At 40.1% G+C, this 24,593-nt stretch overlaps 1 protein-coding gene across 6 annotated transcripts in view; it reads right to left on the reverse strand.

Annotated features, from left to right (window-relative positions):
• Nucleotides 1–24,593, reverse strand: part of PLCE1 (phospholipase C epsilon 1) — a 232,807-nt gene that overhangs the window by 43,498 nt on the left and 164,716 nt on the right. For all 6 annotated transcript variants that reach the window (XM_067465731.1, XM_067465733.1, XM_067465732.1 and 3 more), the window contains exons 10-20: nt 21,808–21,925; nt 19,010–19,172; nt 18,104–18,226; nt 17,847–17,983; nt 15,665–15,903; nt 10,593–10,654; nt 10,345–10,510; nt 6,480–6,587; nt 5,072–5,188; nt 3,909–4,067; nt 1,812–1,941 (exon numbers count right to left, since the gene is read on the reverse strand). In XM_067465731.1, the coding sequence (XP_067321832.1) occupies nt 1,812–1,941; nt 3,909–4,067; nt 5,072–5,188; nt 6,480–6,587; nt 10,345–10,510; nt 10,593–10,654; nt 15,665–15,903; nt 17,847–17,983; nt 18,104–18,226; nt 19,010–19,172; nt 21,808–21,925 (1,522 nt within the window). The remainder of the gene's footprint in view (nt 1–1,811; nt 1,942–3,908; nt 4,068–5,071; nt 5,189–6,479; nt 6,588–10,344; nt 10,511–10,592; nt 10,655–15,664; nt 15,904–17,846; nt 17,984–18,103; nt 18,227–19,009; nt 19,173–21,807; nt 21,926–24,593) is intronic.

The raw sequence follows: 24,593 nt of genomic DNA on the forward strand, positions 1-24,593 counted from the left end.
GAATGTTTGCCATGTATATGTACATTGTGATCCGCCCTGAGTCTCCTGCGGGGTGAGAAGGGCAGAATATAAATATTGTAAATAAATAAATAAAATAAATTAATCAATTGTGCTCCTATATTAACAGATGCACCCTTAACACATACCACAAAGCATTATAGCTTTGCTGCAATGAACCACTGGGCATTTTCAATGACATTTTTTAAAAATCCAATAAGAGATTAAAAGGTATGTTTTGTTGTTTTGTTTTTGCATTGTGCTTTCTAATGCTTCCAGTTTAATTATATTCTGACTAATCAGATCTCATATCAGAATGAAGATGTACACTAACTTCCTAGAAGCATGAAACAAGCTTCCTGAACAGAATGTTTTCTTCTTTGTTGTTGTTTATTTGTTCAGTTGCTCCCAATTCTTCATGAACTCATGGATCAGCCCATGCCAGAGCTCCCTGTCGGCTGTCACCATTCCCAGCTCCTTCAAGGTCAAGCCAATCACTTCAAGGATACCATCCAACCATCTTGCCCTTGGGCGGCCTCTCTTCCTTTTTCCTCCCCCCCCCCCCCCCCCAAGGTTGAAGGGTTTGTGGGAAACTCATCACACTAGATAATGAATCCACTTCAAATCCAGTTTCTACCTCCTGCAGAATTCTGGGATTTGTAGTTTAGGGAGGAACCTTCAATAGCCTCCCTAAACTACAAACCCCAGAATGCTGCAGGAGGCAGAAACTGGATTTAAAGTGGATACATTATCTAGTGTGAAGAAGTAGTAAGTGAGGTTTATATATCTGTGAAATGTCCAGGGTGGGGGAAAGAACTCTTGCCTGATAGAGGTATGGTGGCAAAATGCAACATTCACACATTCTTTTCCCCACTCTGGACATTCCACAGATATATAAACCCCACTTACTTAGTTTCCAACAGATCCCTCAACTTCTGAGGGTGCCTGCCATAGTTGTAGGTGAAACGTCAGGAGAGAATGCTTCTGGAACATGGCCATACAGCCCGGAAAACTCACAGCAACTTACTAATTAAACTCTTTGAGAAACTTAGAAAAAACATAAGTTTTTTGTGATGCTAGAACACAACTCAAAGTGGGAGTAGAAGGTATATCAGTCAGTCAATCAATCATCCTTTATAATGAATTAGAAATAATAGTTGTATTTCCAAATTATGAAATCTCCTTTATTTTCAGTTGCATACCTATTAATGTGAAACAAGTTTTTATTATTATTAATTATTGGGGAACAACTAAATAGGGATTGCTGGCTATATTACCCCCTTCTGGATCTTAGGCCCCTTCTACACTGCCATAAAAAATCCAGATTATCTGCACTGAACTGTATTATATGGCAATGTAGACCCGTATAATCCAGTTCAAAGCAGAAGGGGGCTGAGAGGAATATTCCTCCCTTTACCATGCCAGTTTTGGAATTATTTAAGAACTCTAAGGCCTTTTCCACACAATTGAATAAAATCTCACATTTTCTGCTCTGAACTGGAATTTATGGCAGTGTGGGCTCAGATAACCCAGTTCAAAGCAGATATTGTGGGATGTTCTGCCTTGATATTCTGGGTTATATGGCTAAATGTTCCTGGGATCAATGGCAACTATTTCTCCAGCTGTTCTGGGAACAAAAGATACCTTTTTTAAAAAAAAGATAGAAAGTAAACCAGATGTCAACTTCCATATTTAAATATTTGAATTGATGTTTTGTTTGATTTGCTAAGAAATCCCAAATACGGTTATGATGTAATCTGTGACTGTGCCATAAATCTCAACAATACAATAGTAGGATAAGTATATTTCTTTACCATCAGAAAGAGATTCATAGTCATAGTCATATTCGTCTTCCTCATCCTCTTCTTCCTCATTTGGAGTAGAAAGATTCCCCACATTGCCACCATTACTCGCCTGAGCTTGCATGTATGCCAGCTGATGAGCCTACAACACCAAAAACAAAATTAAACAATTTAGAATCTACCATAATATTTTAAAGTCCTTGTTTAGCTTTGTCACTGAGCTATCTACCTTTTCCAAAAAAGTGTTTCTCCCTTGAAGAAATGACATTCATCTTCCAGGAAGAAGCAAAAACCGTAGGCAAAGCTTCCAAACTACACCGCTTGGTTAGATCAGAGGATCAAAACAGCTGAGTATATGTCAAGGCTACTGGAAGTCTAGCCTTGCTAAACCAATTTTTAGAAGCATTCCTGTTGGAAATAGCAATCTTCTTCAAGCCTCCACTAGTTATTTGTAATGCAGATAATTCAGATTGCTTAGTATATTGTATATATGGGTATTGGTATGCAATTTTACCTTAACTCTTTGTTTTGGGAGGGGCTGCAGACCATGTGATCAGAACTAGGATTGTTCAGGACTCAGACTCCATTTTAGAAACAGTATGTTTTAGACTTCAGTAGGAACAGATGTATGCTTAGAGACTTCAGTAGGAACAGATATATGCTTTCAGACTCTCAGATTGTACAGACTCTATTGGACTTTCAGACTAGACAAAGACTCTATTAGACTCTCACAACAGCGAGATGCTTTAGGTTATGGACTGTTGATTATAAGAAAGATACCCTGTGTCATCTGCACAGATAAACTACTTCAAACCCTATCTGTAACTGGATTCATAAAGTACCTGTATGCGGAATACATGAAGTTTGTGTGTAAACCAACTATAGTATTTTTAAAGAAATCTGCTTATTTTTGTCTCTTGAGAGTAAGATTTAAAGGAAAATATATTTTTAAGGGAAAGTAGATGTTTTGGGGCAACTGAAAGAACACTTCTGAAACTCTGCTATATATGTGTGTGTGTTTTGTGTATTGGCATATCTTTGTCTCTAACAATTCAAAGAAATACCATCAGTTTAACAGCTGAGAAACCTAGTTGCCTTGCATGAATGCTGGTGAATGCCATTTTCGCAAAAGGTTATGACTCTAACAGGTCATGCTTTTTACCAAGAGGTTATGACATCATTTTTCAAAAGGTTATGACTTCTAACAAGGTCATGCCTTTATTTATTTAATTAAATAATTTGGAGCATTTCTATCCTGTCCTTCTCACCTCTGAAGAGGGACTCAGGATGGCTACCAACAGGCACCATTCAGTGCCGAACAATAAATAATAAAGCATAAAATACACTTAGCATACATTAAAACAATTGTAAATATACATTAAAACAGTTTGCCATTTCGAATTGTCTTCCAAATCAATCCATTGCCTTCTGCTAAAAACAAGCTCACCATTAAAACAGTCTATTCTGCAAATGCTTGATTCCACAACCAGGATTTGAGCTTCTTCCGGGAGGTCATGAGGGAGGGGACAAATCTGATCTCATTAAGGAAGGCCACCGAGAAGGCCCCGTCTCTCATTACCACCAAACGTGACTGCGATAGTGGCAGGTCCGAGAGCAGGGCCTCTCCAGGTGATCTTAAGATCCTTGGGGGTTCATAGAGGGAGATGCGTTCAGACAGGTAAGCTGGGCCGGAAACATTTAAGGTTTTATACGTCAAGGCCAGCACTCTGAATTGTGCTCGGAAGCTAATAGGCAGCCAGTGGAGTTGGCATAACAAGGGGGTTGTATGCTCCCTGTACCCCACTCCAGCAAGCAACTTGGCTGCTGGGCGTTGGACTAGCTGGAGCTTCCGAGCAGTCTTCAGAGGCTACCCCATGGAGAGTGTGTTGCAGTAATCTATGTAGGATGTAACCAGAGCGTGGACCACTGTGGCCAAGTCATGTCTTTCCAAAAATCATAAAATCTCCAAAAGGTTCTGGAGATTTCCGTTTTCCAAAAATTCCCAGATGCAGCCACTTTATCGCGATAGTGGGATGCTATCAGAGATCATTGCAAAAAATACATACAATACGAATTATATTACTTAAACCTTCTTCTATAAAGCCGTACCTTCTGTTTTAATATATCCACTGGAGTTTGATGTGCTTTGAGCTTTTTGTTTTTAAGCAGAATTTTCCTCTTCAATTGAAGGGGAGAAGGCAGCATAGGGTCATCCGAAAAGTCACTTTCAAATAAAAACTTAGTTACAAGCTTTTCTCCAAATGTATTCTGGAATAATAAAATAAATTATAAGGTATTAAAGGAAATGTCCCAAATCCCAAACCACACAGTCTAAATGGTAGCATTTGCACAATTTTGATTATTAAATCCTGGTTGAAGAAGCTGCAATAAACTTCAAGTTTGCATGCAGCCCCGGTTGCTCCACCCTTAGAGGAAGGAAAGAAAATAAGCAATAGCTTCTCATTATATGCAAATCAATAAACCATGGATAATAGCTTCTAATAACATATGGGTCAAAGTTGACTTCCATATCATGACACTAACTTATTTATTGGATAGAAATGTAATAGAAGAATATGATGAACTACAAGTTCCAGGCCTATGTGCTCACTATTAAAAAGATGGATGAAAAACTAAGTAAGTTGTCAACATATACTACAGTATCCTTAGCTTAACTAAAGATGTGGATGTTTCGTTGTGCATTCGACTGAGGACTTCTTTGACAGATGGTCGCTAACCATGACCTGAATTCGAGTTCCTATATTTAATTACTACACTTTTAAGTTAAGCTGAAATGATCCTGTTTAATTGCTCTATTCCTATGCTACTATACGTTCTATCCACCTTATTGACCAGCCTATCCTTTAACTCGTTTCACACACTGGCCCCCTCCCCCCCCCCCCCAAAAGGAGACTAGAGGTATTTCTGTTGTTGCTTATGATGCTTGTTTATTATTGTTTAAGCTGTTTTATGCCATTTTTATATGTTATTGTTCTGTTTTTAATTGTATGTTGACTTGGGCTTGGCCCCATATAAGCCGCCCCGAGTCCCCTTGGGGAGATGGAGGTGGGGGGTAGAAAAATAAAGTTCTTCTTCTTATTATTATTATTATTATTATTATTAAGTCAGAATCTGATTTTTTTCATTTTAAAAAAATAGTAAAATATTCACCAAAAATACTGATATGTAAAAACAAATAATAAAAAAGCTTCAAAAGAAAACTTTGAAAATTTCCATTTTCCATTTTTGCATATTAGTTTCTTGTAAGATACCTTGAAAATGTCAGCCATTTTTCGTTGCTGAGGTAAGGAACAGTGGTTCTCAATAGATATGATGATTGGCATGTCCGAGGTGAAAAAGGCACTACGATCAATGGCTTCAACCACTTCCTGCAAAAGTAACAATAATTATATCATCATGATATTCAGAACACATTTGTTTGCTCTATGAAGTACTAGAGGCAATCTAGCTTTTCTTCTACCAACACAAGTAATCTACTAATGACCTCATTTTGTAAAAGAAATGCCTTCCAATGGTCTCTTACTGGGAGAGCACTGGGAAAGGAGTGACGTCATACGCTAAGTCCAAGACAAAGATGTTGTTTTCCTGCTGTGATTGCAATTTTCAAGCCTTGCATGATTAACTTCTTCATCAAACATATCTGGGAGGCGTTAGATTGTGAAAGGCTCCTATGAAAGACGCCTCCTGCAGCTGTAGTGAGATATTAAGCCCCTTCTACACTGCCATATAATTCAGATTATCAAAACAGATAATCCAGAACTGGATTATATGAGTCTACACTGCCATATAATCCAGTTCACAGCAGATACTTTTGAATTTATATGATAGTGTCGAAAGAATCTGAATCACCTGTTTCAAACTGAAGGCTCACAAGCTGAATCTGGCCCTCCATGTCATTTTATGTGACCCTCCATGTGCTGGACCACATCTACTATATTCCTCATCATTAGGCATCATGACTAGAGCTGATGGGAGTTGTGATACAGTAACACTTGGAAGGCTGCAGTTTGTTTTATTTAGTCAACATAGTGGGATTTGAATTTAGATACAAGGCTTGTAGATAAGATGTCTGACTTTAAAATATCCTTTAACCTTTAATAAATAATGATAATAATAATGATAATAACAAAAAACTTTATTTGTATCTTGCCTCCCACTCCCAAAAAGGGACTCAGGACGGTTTATAAGGCACTGTAAGTGCAGTATAAACATCAACAGTACGTGAGTATAAAACAATATCACATAAAAGTTATAAACAACCACTATCAACACATAAAACAAGATAAAATAAGCAATTTAAAAATGCCATCAATGGTTAAAACTAGCTGCCATCAATATACAACTAAAGTGCCAAAGTATCAGCCTTTCCCCAACCTCAGCCACAAGTGCTGTTGGGTTGCAATTCCCATTATGTCCCATCCACATGACAGATAAGTGATGGGAGTTGTCATTCAACAACATCTTGAGACCCAAATTCACTAAAAACCAAAACGCACCATCCACTATGTAAAAATGTATAGTTGGCCTTCTGTATCCACAGGTTCTCTATCCATGAATTCAATGCCCTTTGAAGGCAACCATAAGGCTGATGTGCTACATAATTATTAGTAACTTACACTTTTCTAACCAAAATGACATTATTAGCAAAATACCACATACCTTAAAAGGAATCTTAGTAGTAAGAGTATGTCCATGATAAATTACTGGCATTCCATCATCCCCGTCCCAGCAGTCTAGTTCAACGCTCCTGCACCCTTGCAACAGAACCTTAAAAAAAGAACAATACACGACTGCATTGCCTTAATAAATATTGTAAACATAGGAGAATTTTACCAAAAATTCCATAAATGAGGAAGGGAGACTGCATGATAAAAACCTTAACTGCAACTATCTTGGATACAGTCAAAGGTCTGAAATTATAAAGATTTCAGTAAGTATAAGGTAACTGTTCTAAAGCAAGAAAATATATTAAGGTGCAAGAAAATATATTTAACAAAGCCCCTGACGAAGAAGTTCATTTTTACAAAGGCCCCTTCCATATAGCTAAATAAAACCCTCATTGTTTGCTTTGAACTGGAATATATGACAGTTCAAAGCAGATATTGTGGGATTTTCTGCCTTGATATTCTGGGTTATATGACTGTCTTTTTTCAATCTGCTCAAGCCCCCCCCCCTCTCTTTTTCTTCTTGTCCTCTGCCGACCTGCAAGTTTATTAAAGCTGCAGCAGCACTGAAACAGCGCTAGAGGAAGACAGAATTTGGTGTCTGTTTAAAGCAGTAAGTCTGCAGTAAACAATGCAATAAAGCATGAGCTGGGGGGAAATGGGATTTAACTCTAGCAATTGTTACTGTCTTTATGTTTAAAATAAGCAAAGTGCACAGCAGCTTCCTCCAGAATGCCTTACTGAGCAGGAATGAACAGCAAAACGAAGAGAATGAAGGAAAGCAGACAATGCAGCTTGGTAAAAAATATAGATCTAGAACTCTGTCCACCAAAATGGAAATAACAAGGAAAGCGGAGGCTTTAAAAATAAAAACAATCCCTGGATGCATTTTGAAAAAGCTTTCAAGTGGTTTCTAAGAAGTTCAAAATGTTTTTGTTTATTTAGCCAAGGCTGATCTGACCTGGTTATTTCAATTCATGAGTGCAAATTGTCAATTCTGGATAAAAGTTGTGCTGAAAAATGTTGAAATGCTCTTCTTTTTGTAGCGTGGGAACTCATTCTAGTACCAACGTTTCTATTAAAGAGGTAATGACCAGGACCACATCGACTTTGTTAACTATGACCCCTACTACATTACCATATAATCCAGATTATCAAAGCAGATAATCCAGTTACCTGGGGAAGTTACCTAGGGAGGCCAAGAGCTCGAACACTGCTCCCATCCTAAATATCTTGGTGTCACCTTAGATCAGTGATTCCCAACCTTTTTTTGACCAGGGACCACTCTCCAACATTAGTACCAAAAGGGTTCCTAATCATTTTTTTTTGGTCAAGTTTAGATTTGGTTTGGTTATTTGGGGTGCTGATTCAGAAAATTGCATTGGACAGACCACATCAGCTCTAGTTTCTGATACAGAACATATGCCATCCAGTAGTCACCATCTGCTCATCCACAAAAAACCATATTTAATAATCTAGAGCTGATGTGGTCTATCCAATGCAATTTTCTGAATCAGCACCCCAAATAACCAAGAATAGGCCTAAAAACGAAGACACCAAGGCACCCCTGCTTCCAGCCACCACATGGAACAGCTCTGCTCAAGGAGAGGGAGGTGGAGGAGAAGCAGCAGTCAGGAGGCTTGTTGTTGTGCCTTTCCATGGGTAGCCAGCCTCTCCCCTTCCAACATTCTTGTTGCCTCAGCACTATAAGCGGGTTTCACGAGACCAGTCACTCTTGTTGCAACGGTGTGACCATATTTTAGTTCTTGGGGACCACTGGTAGTCCACGGACAGCAGGTTGGGAACCACTGCCTAAGATTTAACACTAACATTTAGGAAACACTATATGAACACCAAATATAAAGTAGCTGCATACAATAACATCCTGCATAAACTTACTGGCAATACATACGGTGCAGACCCAAAATTAATAAAAACATCAGCCCTAGACTTTTCTTACTCAACTGCTGAGTATATCTGCCCCGTTTGGCACAAGTCTGCCCACATGAAGCACTGAACGAAACATGCAGAATAATCCCAAGATGTCTCAAGCCTACACCTGTTGATAGACTCTATAACTGGCACTGCCCCCCCCCCCCCCAAATGTGCGATGGGAAGTTGCTGCTAACTGTGAGAAATAAGTTTTAACACTCTGAAAACCATCCACTGAATGGCTATCAGCCTCCTCCCAGCAGACTCAAATCAAGGAAAGGGTTCATGAGAACCACCACCCCTCTTAATGTCCCCCCAGAGACAGCAAGAGTATCTCTCTGGGCAGCTAAACCAGGAAAACCCAACTGGATGTGTGTCCCCCACCCTCCCGCTTCCAGGGGCAAACCAAGAATGGGAAACTTGGAAGTCCCTGAACAGACTCAGAAGTGGAGTGGACAGATCAAAAGACAACCTGGCAAAATGGCACAACCTAGAAGAATCCTCCAATTTGTGCGATTGTGGAGTAGAACAAACAACTCCACATCTGTATGCTTGTCCACAATGCCCTGCCTCATGCACAGAGGAAGAATTGTTTAAAGCAGGGGTCCTCAAACTACGGCCCGGGGGCCGAATATGGCCCTCCAAGGTCATTTACCTGGCCCTCGCTCAACCTAAGGGTCAACCTAAGTCTGAAATGACTTGAAAGCACACAACCACAACAACAATCCTATCTCATCAGCCAAAAGGAGGCCCACACTTCCCACTGAAATACTAATAAGTTTATATTTGTTAAAATTGTTCTTCATTAATTATTGTATTGTTTTTAAGTGTTTTTGAACTACAAATAAGATATGTGTAGTGTGCATAGGAATTCAGTCATGTTTTTTTCAAATTATAATCCGGCCCTCCAACAGTTTGAGGGACTATGACTTGGCCCTCTGTTTAAAAAGTTTGAGGACCGCTGGTTTAAAGCTACAGACAATGTGATAACTGTTGCCCGTTTTTGGTCTAAAATTGTTTAGCCACTTGTGCTTCCTCTATTTTATCAGTTTTATACTTTTTTATGCAATGTTTTTGATGTGAAAAAATTCCAGATTATCTGGTTTAAATTGGATTATATGAGTCCGCACTGCCATATAATTCGGTTCAAAGCAGATAATCTGGATTTTATATCATAGTGTAGAAGTGGCCTAAGATATACTTGCATATGACACGTTCTTAAAAAGTTGTGAATAATACAAACACTACAATATAACATAGGTGGTTCTGTTAGAAGCTGTAACTTCTTAAGTGCAGGTGGAGTGACAGCTGAATAATTACATCTGTTAATATGAAATGACTAAAATCTTCAATTCATAGGAAATATGATGCTTTCTGTAAACTCTAAAGCATGATGCAACTCCGATACACATAAGATCTAAAATGAAACTTCTGGAAAACAGCATCTGTGACGGCATCACTATTTGGAAAGAATAGCCAAAATATTATATAATATTCCTAGAAGCTACACTCTTCTGAATAATAACTTTTCTACAAATTCGCCATCTTTTCAGCACAACTCAAGACCATTCTGAATGATGCTTTGACATTCAAATGAACTAAAATATTAGCTCAAGCTTTCCTGTGGGAAAGTCTAATTTTAGCAGGTTAGATCAGACTGGCCAGTGTCTCAGTGCCATGACTCTCAGATGAAACCCTTTCCCTCCTTTAGAACAAAGCTTAAATATATAATTATTTTGAAAAAGCATCTGGGCACAACTGTGCACACAAGCAGTTTTCCCACACTTCTTGTTTTCCTATGTTTTACAACCAAGGACTTGGAAACATTTGGGTTTAGAAAGCAGGAAAGGGTCATGTTGCTTGGACTTTCCAAATAAACAAACAAATCCTTGCAGGAGAAAAAGGGGCAGCCGACTAAAACGAGATACCTGGCTGTAAAGTTCTACTGAAGATTCTCCTTTCAGCTGGTGTCCCGTGAGATACGTATTGTGTGAGGACTCAATGTAGTAATACGACAGTGGAAATACCAAATCATCTATGTTCTCCTGAGATTCATTGTTCAAAGATGCAAAATTATCTTTATCCATCAGAAACCTAGAGATAACAGAAATCAGAAGTTCATCAAAAACATACAAGGCATATTGAATGAATATCAACATGATTCAAGGGATATTACCGTGCAAATCCTTCAAATGACATTAGTCCCTGCTGACACATGTTGAGGCTGGGCTCAAACTTCTGTAAGAAGCAGATTGAGAATATTAATGGATATGTGAAAAGAAACATGCACAAAAAACTGGTTTTCACTTAGTTTTTGTTTAGGTACAGCTTGCCCATTACTGGAAGCAGAATTACATATGTGGCAAATCCAGGTCTTCCAATGCAAACTAGTTCCTTTCCTAATCAACAAAACAAGGCCTGTAGAAAATGTTAAACTAGCAGGTGAGAGAGAATACTAAAACTATATCCCACCTACTCATTTTTCTCGACCATTATTTTGCCTATATTTCTGATCTCAAAGTTCAATTAGAATAAAAAAGATCAAGAAGAGTGTGAAGATGAAAGTTGCAAAGAAACACAGGTTTGAGCACTGCCAAACATCATTTGTCCAAGGCCCCTTCCACACAGCTGAATAAAATCCCACATTATCTGCTTTGAACTGGGATATATGTCAGAAATCCTAACAGCTGGTAAACTGGCTGGGATTTCTAGGAGTTGTAGGCCAAAAACATCTGGGCACCCCAGGTTGAGAACTACTACTATAGAGGCTATTCTTCAGCTTTCCTGCAAACCAGAAAGTCCTCAGACATTGTGCTTCAGTCTCTGTTTTGAGGAAAACCATATACAGGCCTCTATAGGGCTAAAAAAAAGGAAGGAATCTCCTAAAACGTAGCAATATGACCAAAAGCACTACCCTCCCCAAGCTGTATTGGGCCCTAGTCTTGGGGGCAAAGCAACACACAAATACAATAATAATTGTAACTGGGTTATTGTAGGTTTTTCAGGCCGTATGGCCATGTTCTAGAAGCATTCTCCTGACGTTTCACCTCCATCTATGGCAGGCATCCCCAGAGGTTGTGAGATCTCACAATGCCTGCCATAGATGTAGGTGAAACGTCAGGAGAATGCTTCTAGAACATGGCCATGCAGCCCGAAAAACCTACAAAAACCCAGTGATTCCGGCCATGAAAACCTTCGACAATACATAATTGTAACTATTTTTTTTTCAGTTCCCCAAATTTGTATGGCCATGTAGATGGTTGACTCATGTCCCAATCCAGTGGACACTTGAGAGTTGTCCACTCCTGCTGTGTGAGGATCGGAGGGCAGATCTTTTCTGCAACATCCCCCATTGTCCGGTTTCAGAAAATGGGAAGAATGTCATTCTGTATGTATGGCTAGCACCAAAAGCTGGTGACACTGTGCATCTGCTGACTACATGGACAATAATGACCTATGCTTGGCATCTCAGAAGGACAGCAGTAAACAAGGGAGTAACTGACATTGCCTCTGACATTTCCCATCTTGGCAGAAATCACAATCCCTCGTCTCTACAACTACATAGCTCTTTTCATATTACAAAGGTCTTGGAGGAAGGCCAGGCCTCGCTCTTGCTTCATAATAAATGTTCAACATATACAGATCCTCTCTGTATTAGAGAAACGGAGAGGGTTTGGCAATTTCTCTTCATGGCCTGCCTCTTCTAAGAACAAACTATATTTGAGCAGAAGGTCTCTCTAACAACTAAGTCCACAGCAGAGTATATTCCCTTACTTTGAATGGAAAGTCTACAGACTTCTAACACAAAGTAAGACTTCATATTCATTCCAACCATGCCCTACAGGAAGTGCCAAGGCCACCCAGGGTTATTTTGGTGGGTGAGGCACAGGACAAGATATGACTCTCACCCAGTTCCAAATACAGAAGCAAAATGGACTGATAAATCAAATTGTACAGAAGCAAATCTTGCTCCAGCACTGACAATGGAATAGTACTGTAATATTCACCGCTCCAAAAAGCGGTAGGCTATTTTAGGGAGAGCAGGAAGGGCTGTGTTGAACACACTGTTCTGTCTTCTGAAAAATGGGAAATGCCAGAGGGCTGAAGAGGAATGGTTGAGAACTATCCCTGCTTTCCTCTAGCACCTACCATCTGAGATGTGTGTTTTACTCTAGCTGGATCTACACTGCCCTATATCCCAGGATTTGATCCCAGATTATCTGGCAGTGCAGACTAATATAATCCAGTTCAAAGCAAATGACCTGGGTGTAGATCCAGGCTCTGTTTAATGGTAGAGCTAAGTCTGGGAAATGAGGAATCCTGGCACCTCCAAGTCCTCCACAATGCACAGATGCTGAGGATTGTTGAAAGCATTTGAAGATATATTCTCAGTTTACTCTTGGCAATAAAAGTGCTTTTGAAGGGATTGACGCTACAATGGTTTCAAAATGTGTTTCTGGAGTACCTTTAACTCAGTTTTAAACAACTTAAATTGTTTACATTTTAATTATGTAGGTTTTGATCTGTATCTGCTTTTATCTTTTACCATTTTAATCTTGTTATGAACCACCTGAGTCATAGAATCATAGAGTTGGAAGAGACCTTGTGGCCATCCAGTCCAACCCTCTGCCAAGAAGGAAAATTGCATTCAAAGCACACCTGACAGATGGTCATCCAGCCCCTCTTTAAAAGCCTACAAAGAAGGAGCCTCCATGACACTCCGGGGCAGAGAGTTCCACTGATGAACAGCTCTCACACTCAGGAAGTTCTTCCTAATGTTCAGGTGGAACCTCCTTTCCTGTAGTTTGAAGTCATTGTTTCATGTCCTAGTCTCCAGGGCAGCAGAAAACAAACTTGCTCCTTCCTCCCTATGACTTCCCCTCACATATTTCTTCTCTCAGCCTTCACTTCTGCAGGTTAAACATGCCCGGGTCTTTAAGTCGCTCCTCATAAGGCTTGTTCTTCAGACACTTGCAGTGCCCAGAACTGGACACAGTATTCCAGGTGTGCTCTGACCAAGACAGAATACAGGAGTAGTCACTCACTTACTTCACTTAGGCGATCTCTCATTGGCCAAGTAGGATAATTTTCCAGGATCAGTGTTCTGATGGGTCCGTAGGTGACTGTGGAGCCCTATTCTTGATCTGCATCTTCTCCCGCAGTGAGGGAATTGGTTTCCAGGTGGAAGGCAGTCTTGGTCGGGGTTGGCTTGACGCACCTTCCTCTTGGCACGTTTCTCTCTTTCACCCTCCATTTGTGCCTCTTCAAATTCTGCAGCACTGCTGGTCACAGCTGACCTCCAGCTGGAGTGCTCAAGGGCCAGGGTTTCCCAGTTCTCAGTCTCTATACCAGAGTTTTTAAGTTTGGCTTTGAGTCCATCTTCAAATCTCTTTTCCTGGAGTAGTATGACTTTCCTGGATCTAGACACTATACCCCTATTTATGCAGACCAAAATCCCAACCCATTGGCTTTTTAAACTGCCGCATGACCTTGTTGGCCCATGTTTAACCTGTTGTCCATGAAGACTCCAATATCTTTTTCACACATACTGCTGTCGAGCCAGGCATCCTCCATTTTGTAACTTTGCATTTCATTTTTTCCTGCCAAAGTGGAGTATCTTGCATTTCTCCCTGTTGAACTTCATTTTATTAATTTTGGCCCATCTCTCTAATCTGTTAAGATAGTTCTGGATTCTGCTCCTATCCTCTGGAGTATTGGCTATCTCTCCCAATTGGGAGTGTAAGTTATGGTAGAAGAGAAAAGAACACAAGTGAAATAAAAGGGTAGAAAGAAAAAGGAACGGAGAGAGAAAGGGAATGGAAATGCAAGGTGGGATGGACATCTGGATACAAAATCAGAGCAACTCTGTGCTCTTGTCAACCTCTGGAATATACTGAAAACTCAGCAGAATGGCAGACAGTGATCGTAGAAAAAATTCCATGAAAGACATGGAGAGTCCCCAGGGTAAAATTAAGTGTATTCTCAAATATATTCTGTTTATTCACAGAAATGCTGAAGTTTTGCAAAAATTCTGGGTGGTATACTCAATCAGTTTATGCAGACATGAGAGTTTCTTAGCAGACACACAGACAATCCACAACAAAGAAGTTGGCACAGAAAAGATTCGTTGAAGGCAGAAAGCCTGAGAATCATGCAAGGGAAGAAGAGCTGGTTGGGATGTCATTTTCCTCCTTGTACATTAAAGTAGCTGACTGAATGGTCATAATCATCTACAGAAGTTCTGGAGCTAGCATGTACTCCAGGATCTGATCCCAGATTATCTGGCAGGGTAGACTCATATAATCCAGTTCAAATCAGATAATCTGGGATCAGACCCTGGGATAAAGAGTAGTGCAGATCCAACCTGAGCTAACTGAAGATATATTGGCTATTGTTTCTGCTTTCTCAAAGTTAGTACCTATTTATTTCTGGATCAATTATAAGCTCAGGTCACAAATCAGGCCATTCAACTGCCTTCCATTGAAATGAACAGGATATAAAAGCACTGGATTTTGATTGGTCTGCTCTCCTTGTCATTGTTTCTGCAGCACTGTCATCCTAACATGACAGCTGTTACTAGTCGAGTAGCACCACAATACTCCTGTGTAGTTTAAATAGGGCTGGAGATTTAGCACAGCTGGTAAATCATCAGCAGTTATAAGACCTATCAACCAAAAGGTTGCAAGTTCAAAGCCCCAGGTTGGCGTAAGCTGCCAACTGTCAGCCTAGCTCATTGTTTACCTAAGCAATTTGAAAATGGCTTTAGCTGTGATTAGAGAAATTAGGTACTGCTAAAAGCAGGGGAGGTGTTTTATGATGCCATAAAGAAAGAAGATCAGAAAATGCTGGGCAACCAAAAGGAAGGAGGAAGTCCTGATGGCTCTTCGTCATAGAGGAAAGAGCAACAGCACCCCCTGGACTCGAGCCTCACTTTCCATGGCACTTCCTTCTGTCTGCCTGCCTGTGTATTGTCTATACAAAGCGGCAATGAATGTTTGCCATGTACGTGTACTGTGACCGCGCTGAGTCCCTTGCGGGGTGAGAAGGGCGGAATAAAAGTAAAGTGTTGTTGTTGTTGTTGTTGTTATTATTATTATTATTATTATTATTATTATTATTATTATTCTCAGAGTCAGCCCACTTGAGACTACTGGAGAGAGAGTAATGGAGCAAGCCAAAAAAAAAAAAAAAACAAACAAAGAATTAAACAGCAAGAACATAAAGATTTCAATAGTTTGAACTACAAACCTGAATAATACTGAGGAGTTCATCATATGTATAGTGTTCTCCTTGGCAATTTACTAAGAAGTCATTGAGTTGCTGGATGCCCACTCCAAATATTCCCAGAGATGTACTCTCGACTCCAGTGCCATTAGTTACAATACTGGCTGCAGCAATGGCATCAGATATTTGTCGCTGGTTGTCTGATAGCTGCTGCCTGTTTTTAATGAACAAGCCCAAATCCGATATATTCCTTGTTAGTAAATCTAAAAGATAAAAAAAATATAAACCATTCTTTACAGAAGCATCAAAGCGCCAGTATCAAGTCCTAAATTTCAAAGGATAGCGGAAGGAACACCATTTGCCAAATAAATGCGAAAAAATAGCAATTTTATCTTCAGTCCCATTATTGTAAGTGTGCAATCCTGACTAGTTTAAGATGGACCAAAGCCATCATCTGAGGTAACACTAGAACAGGTGAAGCTGTGTTAAATCCAAACTTCTCTCATCCTAGAGCAGTGTTTCTCAACCTGGGGGTCAGGACCCCGGGGGGGGGGGTCGTGAGAGGGTTTCAGAGGGGTCACCAAAGACCATCAGAAAACACGTATTTCCAATGGTCTTAGGAATCCCTTTGGCATAGTTGTTTGGGTTAACAGTGCTCTCTGGATCTAGGTGAACTACATCTCCCCTAAATCATGGTCAATTCATCCCAAATCCCTCCAGTATTTTCTGTTGGTCATGGGGGGTCTCTGTGTGGGAAGCTGGGCCCAATTCTCTTGTTGGTGGGGTTCAGAATGCTCTTTGATTGTAGGTGAATTATAAATCCCAGCAACTACAACTCCCAAATGTCAAGCTCTCTTTTCCCCAAACTCAACCAGTGTTCACATTTGGGCATATTGAATATTTGTGCCAAGTCCAGATCCATCATGGTTTGACTCCACAGTGCTCTCTGGATGTAGGTGAACTACAACTCCCAAATTCAAGGTCAATGCCCACCACACCCTTTCAGTATTTTCTGTTGTGCCAAGTTTGGTTCAATTCCATCATTAGTGAAGTTAAGAATGCTTTGATTGTACGTGAACTATAAATTCCAGAAACTACAACTCCCAAATGACAACATCAATCTCCCCCCCCCTCCCAAAACCCCTCAATTTGGGTGTATTGGGTATTTGTGCCCAATATGGTCCAGTGAATGATAATATATCCGCATATGAGATATTTATATGACAATTCCTAACAGTAGGAAAATGACAGTTATGGAAGTAGCAACGAAAATAATGTTATGGTTGGGGGTCACCACAACATGAGAAACTGAATTAAGGGGTCGCGGCATTACGAAGGTTGAGAAACACTGTCCAAGAGGTTGAGAATCACTTTGGCCTCCCTGGCACTGAACAAACTATGTCAACACAACACCTATAGAGTTGCTGTGAGTTTTCCGGGCTGTATGGCCATGTTCCAGAAGCATGGAACCTTTACCTTACAGGAATATACTATTTCATCCTAGCTAATACTTTTGTTTAAAAATCCAATTTATTTTAAAACTCCATAGTATAATTACAGTAAGTTTTAACAGCACATTTAACAAAGGGCTGAATTTTGCTCAACTACATAAATTTCGTGGAATATATTTTCTTTTGAGGTTGCAATCCCATGTTTAATCCCATGTAATTAAGCATCAGGAAATTAAGTGAGCACCATGTGTGGGATAGGAGTATTGTAAATTATTTATACTGCTATTTTTAAATTTGCAAAGTGCTTCATAAATTTTTTTACTCATAACAATAAAGAGTAAATGGCTCAGTGAGATGACACATTGTTCTCATCTTACAGGAGAAAATATCAATGAAAGAAACACAGAAGAAGGCATAGCTGATGAAACCACAGTTAGTGGTGAAATCTGAACTTTGGTCATAAATTTTATTGCTGATCTGAACTACAGTTAACCCACTGAACGAACTGTTGAACAGTAAGCCAACACTTACATAATTTTCACTGATATAACAGATCTATTCCAGTTGGAACTAGCCACTGGATTTGGCCTTAGTACAGGCATGGGCAAACTTGGGCCTCCCAAGTGTTTTGGACTATAACTCGCACAATTCCTAACAGCCAGCAGGGTTGTACTAAGGCCCATGCCTGCCTTAGTATCTGACATTGAAAACCAACCAATTCTTAATTAGAGCTGTGGCACATTAATTTATCCTACCTAAATCAGGCTGGAGTCCATTTGTGTTCTCATCAATCTTCAGGGAGGTATACAGAGGAGCAGAATCCGAACCCAATCGATTGCAGGGTACAGCGTAAACATCAAAAAGATCCTTTAAATCTTTGCGGCTACGAACACTAGGATAGATTAACCATTTTTATTAGCTACTATAATCAAAGCATAAGGTTGTTTTTTTATCAAACAAAACAAAACAAAAAACAGCTACTCAGGTTAAGAATCAGTAAAACAGATTTTACCTGAAAGATTTGAAGAGCTCTACAAATTCAACAAAACTCATGTTGTTATCAGAAACCATGCAAGTTTGGAACCCCTTCAATCCCCCTTTAACTCTTCCATGCCAGCTACTGCTGCTCCATGTGCTAAAAGAAAAGGAAATTTATTATTTATTATTCATTTCTGGTATTTATATACTGTCTCTTCTCTACCCTGAAAGTGGGACTCAGGACAGCTTACATAGGCAGCAATTTGATGCCATTACATGAACAATTAATACAATGACCATTAAACAAAGCCATCAAACCATTAAAATATATAAAATACATAAGCCATTAATTAAACAGTATAAAACCGTATCCTCATGTAAATTGTTTTTCCAGTCCATTTCAACCAAAGTGCTGCTTTATGTCTGCTGACCGAAGGCCAGGTCCCACAACCACGAAATAAATGTAATTGGTATGTTGTTTAGACTACATAGGTTTTTTTAAAAAATCACAGGCATCATCTTTTAAGTAATTTTTAAAAGATAACTGATTTTTTATTCTAGATTTATTCTTTCAGAACACTTTTGGTCACCAGTTTATGTAAGCTTATTTACTTTTCAGGACAGCCAATGGTTGAATGATCCCTGCTCACACAAAAAGAACAAGTCAAGGAGTATTTTTCCCTTGACATGACAGCTTTTGATGAAAACTATTTTAAAGAACTTCTACCCTTCTTTAAGGGGATGTTTTATGCTCTTGGTTGCTCTGCCTCATATACTCAGCTTCCTCGGACCTTGAGGTAGAACGACTGAATCCATATCCACCACCCATGTATCAGTCTGTGACTAGGAGCTTCCAGATTTCACAGTCCTGCCCCCACCCGTAATAGTGGTTTCATATTTTCAATTCCAAAATGCATGCACAAGTACGTTGTCTCCTCACCTAGATTGACCCTTTATTGAGGATGACATCACAGGAGAAGATACTGGCCTGACAGGTGGAGAGACCCCGGGTGTTACGTTAGGTGGCGCTGAGGTAGTCAGAGACTGTGATCTTCTGGAAGGCAGGGTGTTGGTACCCAAAAAAGTAACCAGAAGAGATGGTTCTAAGAATAAAAGTAAATCTGTATCACTACCCTTTATAGGTAAATAACATTTCCATCCTATTTGATAAGAGACTTATTTGAACAAAAATCACAAGGGAAACAGAAAACTCACATGAAAAACTTTTGAGGGAAATTACTGCATTTTAGATGACTTTCTAACCCTGGAAAATCTTATGAAAAGTCGGGGGTCATCTAGTACGCTGGGTATAAAATTAAAAGAATAATAATTAAAAGAAAATAATAAAATCCAACTCCCTTAGTAGCACGGCCTGAGGAGGGTGGGAGGAGGGAGGAGGAGGAGGAGGGCGACGGGAGGGAGAGAAGGAGCGGCAGGCTGTATTGCCATGGAGATGATGGCCTGCTGGGCTGTCCACATGGCCCCCGCTGCTCTACCTGTTCTGTTTTTAAGGCCCTCCTCCGCCTGTAACGCTCACCTCCTCCTAAGGCCACCGAGCTTGCCTAGGCCCAAGGAAGCGTGGATGTGCTCACCGAGGCATTCTGGGAGCTGTAGTTCCCTGACTCCTACGGCTCCCAGAATGCCTCCGCGAGCACATTCCTGGCACGCCACTGCCCGGGGCTGCTGGGAGTTGTCATCTGGAGACGCAAGGAAACACCTTGGGACGATGACTCCAAGCAGCCCTGGCGGAGGCGTGCCTGGGATGTGCTCGCTGAAGTATTCTTGGGAGCCATAGGAGTCAGGGAACTACGGCTCCCAGAATGCCTAAGCAAGCACATTCAAGGCATGCCACTGCCCAGGGCTGCAGCATGCCTTGGATGTGCTTTCTTCAGTCATTCTGAGAGCTGTAGGACTCCCAGAACTACAGCTCTCAGAATGCCTCAGTGAGCACATCCCAGGCACGCCACCGCCCGGGGCTGCTGGGAGTCGTCCAGAGATGCTTCCTTGAGCCTAGGTAAGCCCACTGGCCTTTGGAGGAGGTGAGCAGCGGGGACGGAAGAGGGCCTTGAAAGTAGAGCGAGGAGAGCAGCAGGGGCCGCAAGGACAGCCCAGCAGGCCATCACCCCTGGCCGGTCTTCCGTGGAATGCGGAGTAGTCTTAAACAGCAAGCATATCCCTAACTCTGTATTTTGTCTTGAAAAGATGGGGGTCGTCTTATAGTCGTCTTGTATGCCGGAAAATACGGTAATATGTGAGAGGGAAATTGCTATGATTTCCAAATTAAGCCAATGGCCATATTCACATCATATGAAACCATGTCTTGACTTTAAGTTCACTTAACTATTCCTCCACTCTCATGTCTAGGAGAAGAAACCAAGAATAGTGGATACAGTTCTATTTGCCAGCGATAGGAGTTTGAAGTATTGTCTAGACCAGTGGTTCTCAACCTGTGGGTTCCCAGATGTTTTGGCCTTCAGCTCCCAGAAATCCTAACAGCTGATTAACTGGCTGGGATTTCTGGGAGTTGTGGGCCAAAACACCTGGGTACTCACAGATTGACAACCTGTGATCTAGACACAGAACATTTGGTGGATGTGCTTTTGAAATTGTCCAGGATTTGAAAATTTCATATACCAAGTAACACAACAAGACAACTTTGGCTGGATCTACATTGCTCTGTATCCCAGGATCTGATCCCAGATTATATGAGTCTACTCTGACAAATAATCTGGGATAATCAGATAATCTGGGACCAAATCCTGGGATATAAGGCAGTGTAGATCCAGCCTTTAACTAAGACCAAAACATCCTTGTCAGATAGGAGAAAGAGAGGGAGACTATGCCATACTTAAGTGCCACATGTAACACTTAACTAGTGAAGTAAACAAACTAGTTTTCTCTGTGACAAACAATATATAATAGCATGTAACTATTCGACCAAATATAGCTGTTACTCTCCAGGTAGGGAGAACTCATAAAGAATACATTGCATTGTTTGTTTATTTATTTATTTATAGTATTTATATTGTTTGTTCTAAATTGCTTTTGTTTGTTTGAACCTCAAAATGCTGTAAAATCCACAATCATGCACAATGTCCAAATATTGTATGTACAATATTTTAACTGTTGACATGTTGATATGTGCTGCTTGGAACTGACATTTAAAGTGCTTTTAAAATGCCCTCCTGCCACATTCCTGTTTAGGTTTCAGCTTAGCTTCATTCGCTGCAAACTGAATTCAAAGTGGAAAAGTAGTTGGCACTCAATTCAGGGTGCATCTACACTGTAAAATTAATGCAGTCAGATACCATTTTAGCTGCCATGGAATGGAATCCTGGGATTTGTAGTTTTAGCCTTCTCTGCCAAATAATACTGGTGCCTCACCAAACTAATCCCATAGTATTGAGCTATGGCACTTAAAGTGGTGTCAAGGCAGTTTTGAATTGTGGCTTGAATAGACATTTATTTTAATTTAATTTATCATTATTTAAGTTTCAAAAATATTTGAACTAAATGCCACTTCTTTCCAGCAGAAAATGTAATTGAGGACATGATATTTTAAAATGACAGAGAACTTCTGCATTCATATTACTTTCCTTGAAGTACATGTTGCCCAATATGCCACTACTCCCCAACCTTAAAAGCAGATGAGAAGCCAGTTAAACAGAACATGAGGAGGGGGAACTAACATCTGTATATTATTTTAGATTTTGGTCATAATAAATAATGATGCAGTACCTGCTTCCTCTTGCTCATCAATATCCTGAGGGTCTGAACCACTTCTGCTCCGATTTTCCTTAAAAGTTCTTGCTTTTCGAGTTGCCATCTCATCATCAGTGCCATCTCCACTTTCACCCTGCAAATAGTGACTTTAATAAACATTTTGAACAGAAAAGACATTTCAAGCAACATTAATTTTCTCAATTTATTTTAAAAAGTCGTTGTCTACTAACACAAAATAATGTAAGTTGCACGTGGAAGAAAAGTATTATTAGCCCAACTTAACTAGACTCCATTAATAAAAATGTCTACATTGTATGTAGCTCCAGGGCAAGAAGAATTGTAGGAGTTGGACACAAAACTTTCCTCTGTACTACACTTCCAGTTAAAATCCCCCAAACTTCTGTTTATTCTTCTAGAGGGAAAAAAAAATCTGCTCTTTTACCCAAGATGGAAAAAAATAGTTTGGGAGTATAATACTACCTCCATATGCCCAGGGGATTTGTTCCTCAACTTACTTTTCAAACAGGAAATCATGGATAATAGCACATCCTCACAAGGATTTCCTAGGTCCTCCAGGGCAACTGTATAGTAACTTCTGGTTGAAGCATACCATAAAATTGCCAAGAAGAACTCGAAAATTCCTTGAGAGGACAAATTTCATCAGATCTGAGTTGGAGGAAGCACTGGTACCAGTACTGTAGGTATTAGGGCGGATGTGTGTCATACTTCTATGGAGGCTTTTAAACAGAGGTCATCTGTTGGAGGTGATTTGAACGCGATTGTCCTGCTTCTTGGCAGGGGGTTGGACTGGATAGCCCACGAGGTCTCTTCCAACTCTATGATTCTATGATTTTCATCAGGATAATAGCAACAGGGAGAAGGATTTAATGCTACTGTCCCTATGAAAGAGTGCAAGTTCACATTTTCTTTTTTAAAAATCCACATCTTTCTAATTTGATTGAACAATTCTGATTCTATTTATTTCGTATCACAGGCATTGCATAAACAAGTATAAAACTGATAAAAATGGAGCACAAGTGGCTAAATATTTTTGAGCAAAAAACAGGACACAGCGACCACGTTGTCTGTAGCTTTAAACTATTTTTCCTTTGTGCATGAGGCAGGACATTGTTAACAAGCATACGGATGTGTTGTCTGTTCTGCTCCACAGTTACACAAGGTGGAGGATACTTTTAGGTAGTGCCATTTTGCTAGGTTGTCTTTTGATCTGCCCATTCTATTTCTGAGTCTGTTCAGGGACTTCCAAATTGCCCATTCTTGTTTTGCCCCTGGAGGCAGACCCTCATGGGGGACCATCCAATTCAGACTTTCTGGTTTAGTTGCCCAGAGGGATGCTCTTGCGGTTGCTGGGAAAACATTAAGAGGAGTGGTGGTTCTCATGAAGCTTTTCCTTGATTTGAGTCTACTGGGAGGAGGCTGCTAGCCATGTAGTGGACGGCTTTCACAGTCTTCAACCTTATTTCTCTCACAGTTAGCAGCTACTTCCCGTTGCATAGGGGGGGGGGGCAATGCCAGCTAGCTTGTAGAGTTTATCAACAGGTGTAGGTTTGAGACATCCTGTGATTATTCTGCATGTTTCATTCAATGCTATGTTAACCTGCTTCGCGTGGACAGACTTGTGCCAAACAGGGCAGGCATACTCAGCAGTTGAGTAAGACAAGGCGCAGGATGTTATTGCATGCAGCTACTTTGTGCTTGGTATTCATACAGTGTTTCCTAAATGTTAGTGTTCAATCTAAGATGACACCAAGATATTTAGGATGGAAACAGTGTTCGAGCTCTTGGCCTTCCCAGGTAAATTTCAATTTCCTGTTGGCTTCACGGTTGTGCAGATGGAAAGCACACACTTCTGTCTTGGCAGGGTTAGTCTTCAGGTGGTTGGTTATCTTTGTAGTAGCTGGAGAGATCTTGCAAGGCATTTGTGAGTTAGTTTTTGACTGTTTCAAAGTCTTTTGCTTGTGTTGTTAGGCCAAGGTCATCAGCATATATAAAGCTCTTTGTGAGTGGTGGCTGTGTCTGGTCGTTAGTAAAGATGTTAAACAAGAATGATGCCTTAGGGTAAACCTTTCTTTTGTCTCCTCCATCTCCTTTCCCTGCCTTGAAACTCCACATAGAAGCTGCAGTTCTCTAGGAGGGTCTGGACAGTTTTTATAAAATCATAGTCCCGAGTAATATGGTAGATTTTATGCAGCATTTTCCTATGTTGCACAGTGTCATAGACTGTCCACAAAAACTGTTCCCATAATGCAACCTTTGTCATATCCTTCCTCGATGTACTCAGTCAGAATTTGGGCTTAATTCTTAATCAATTCTGATGCGGAATGTTTTGAATAAAATGTATTTTTTGTTCAACCAAGGTGGAAATATGATAACAATGGGAGAGTAGTTTGTAGCGCTATATTGGACATATCCTTCAAATGCCTAAACTGTAAACTGTCTTGTACATTAGAATATATCACAAAAAGCAAGGAATCAGAAATGATGTTGTTTTCACTAATTCAACATCATGAAATCTTTAAACATATTACTTAAAATACTGACAATTATTGTATTCAAAAATATTCCATTATTTTCACAAAATATAGTTGTTGCAATTACAGAACTACAATCAAGGAGAAAGGGAAACCATTGCAGAAACATTCAAAAGGTTAATTTGAATGTTTGAATACGATATTGGATCATAGCATTTCCTCCTCCCTCTAGGTATTATAATCTTTTCAAAAGATGCACATTTAAATTTAAAAATTTCCCCATGCCCCAGGAGCATTTCAAACGCTGTT

Source organism: Anolis sagrei, chromosome 3 (assembly GCF_037176765.1).
Source record: "Anolis sagrei isolate rAnoSag1 chromosome 3, rAnoSag1.mat, whole genome shotgun sequence".
Lineage (NCBI taxonomy): Eukaryota > Metazoa > Chordata > Lepidosauria > Squamata > Dactyloidae > Anolis > Anolis sagrei.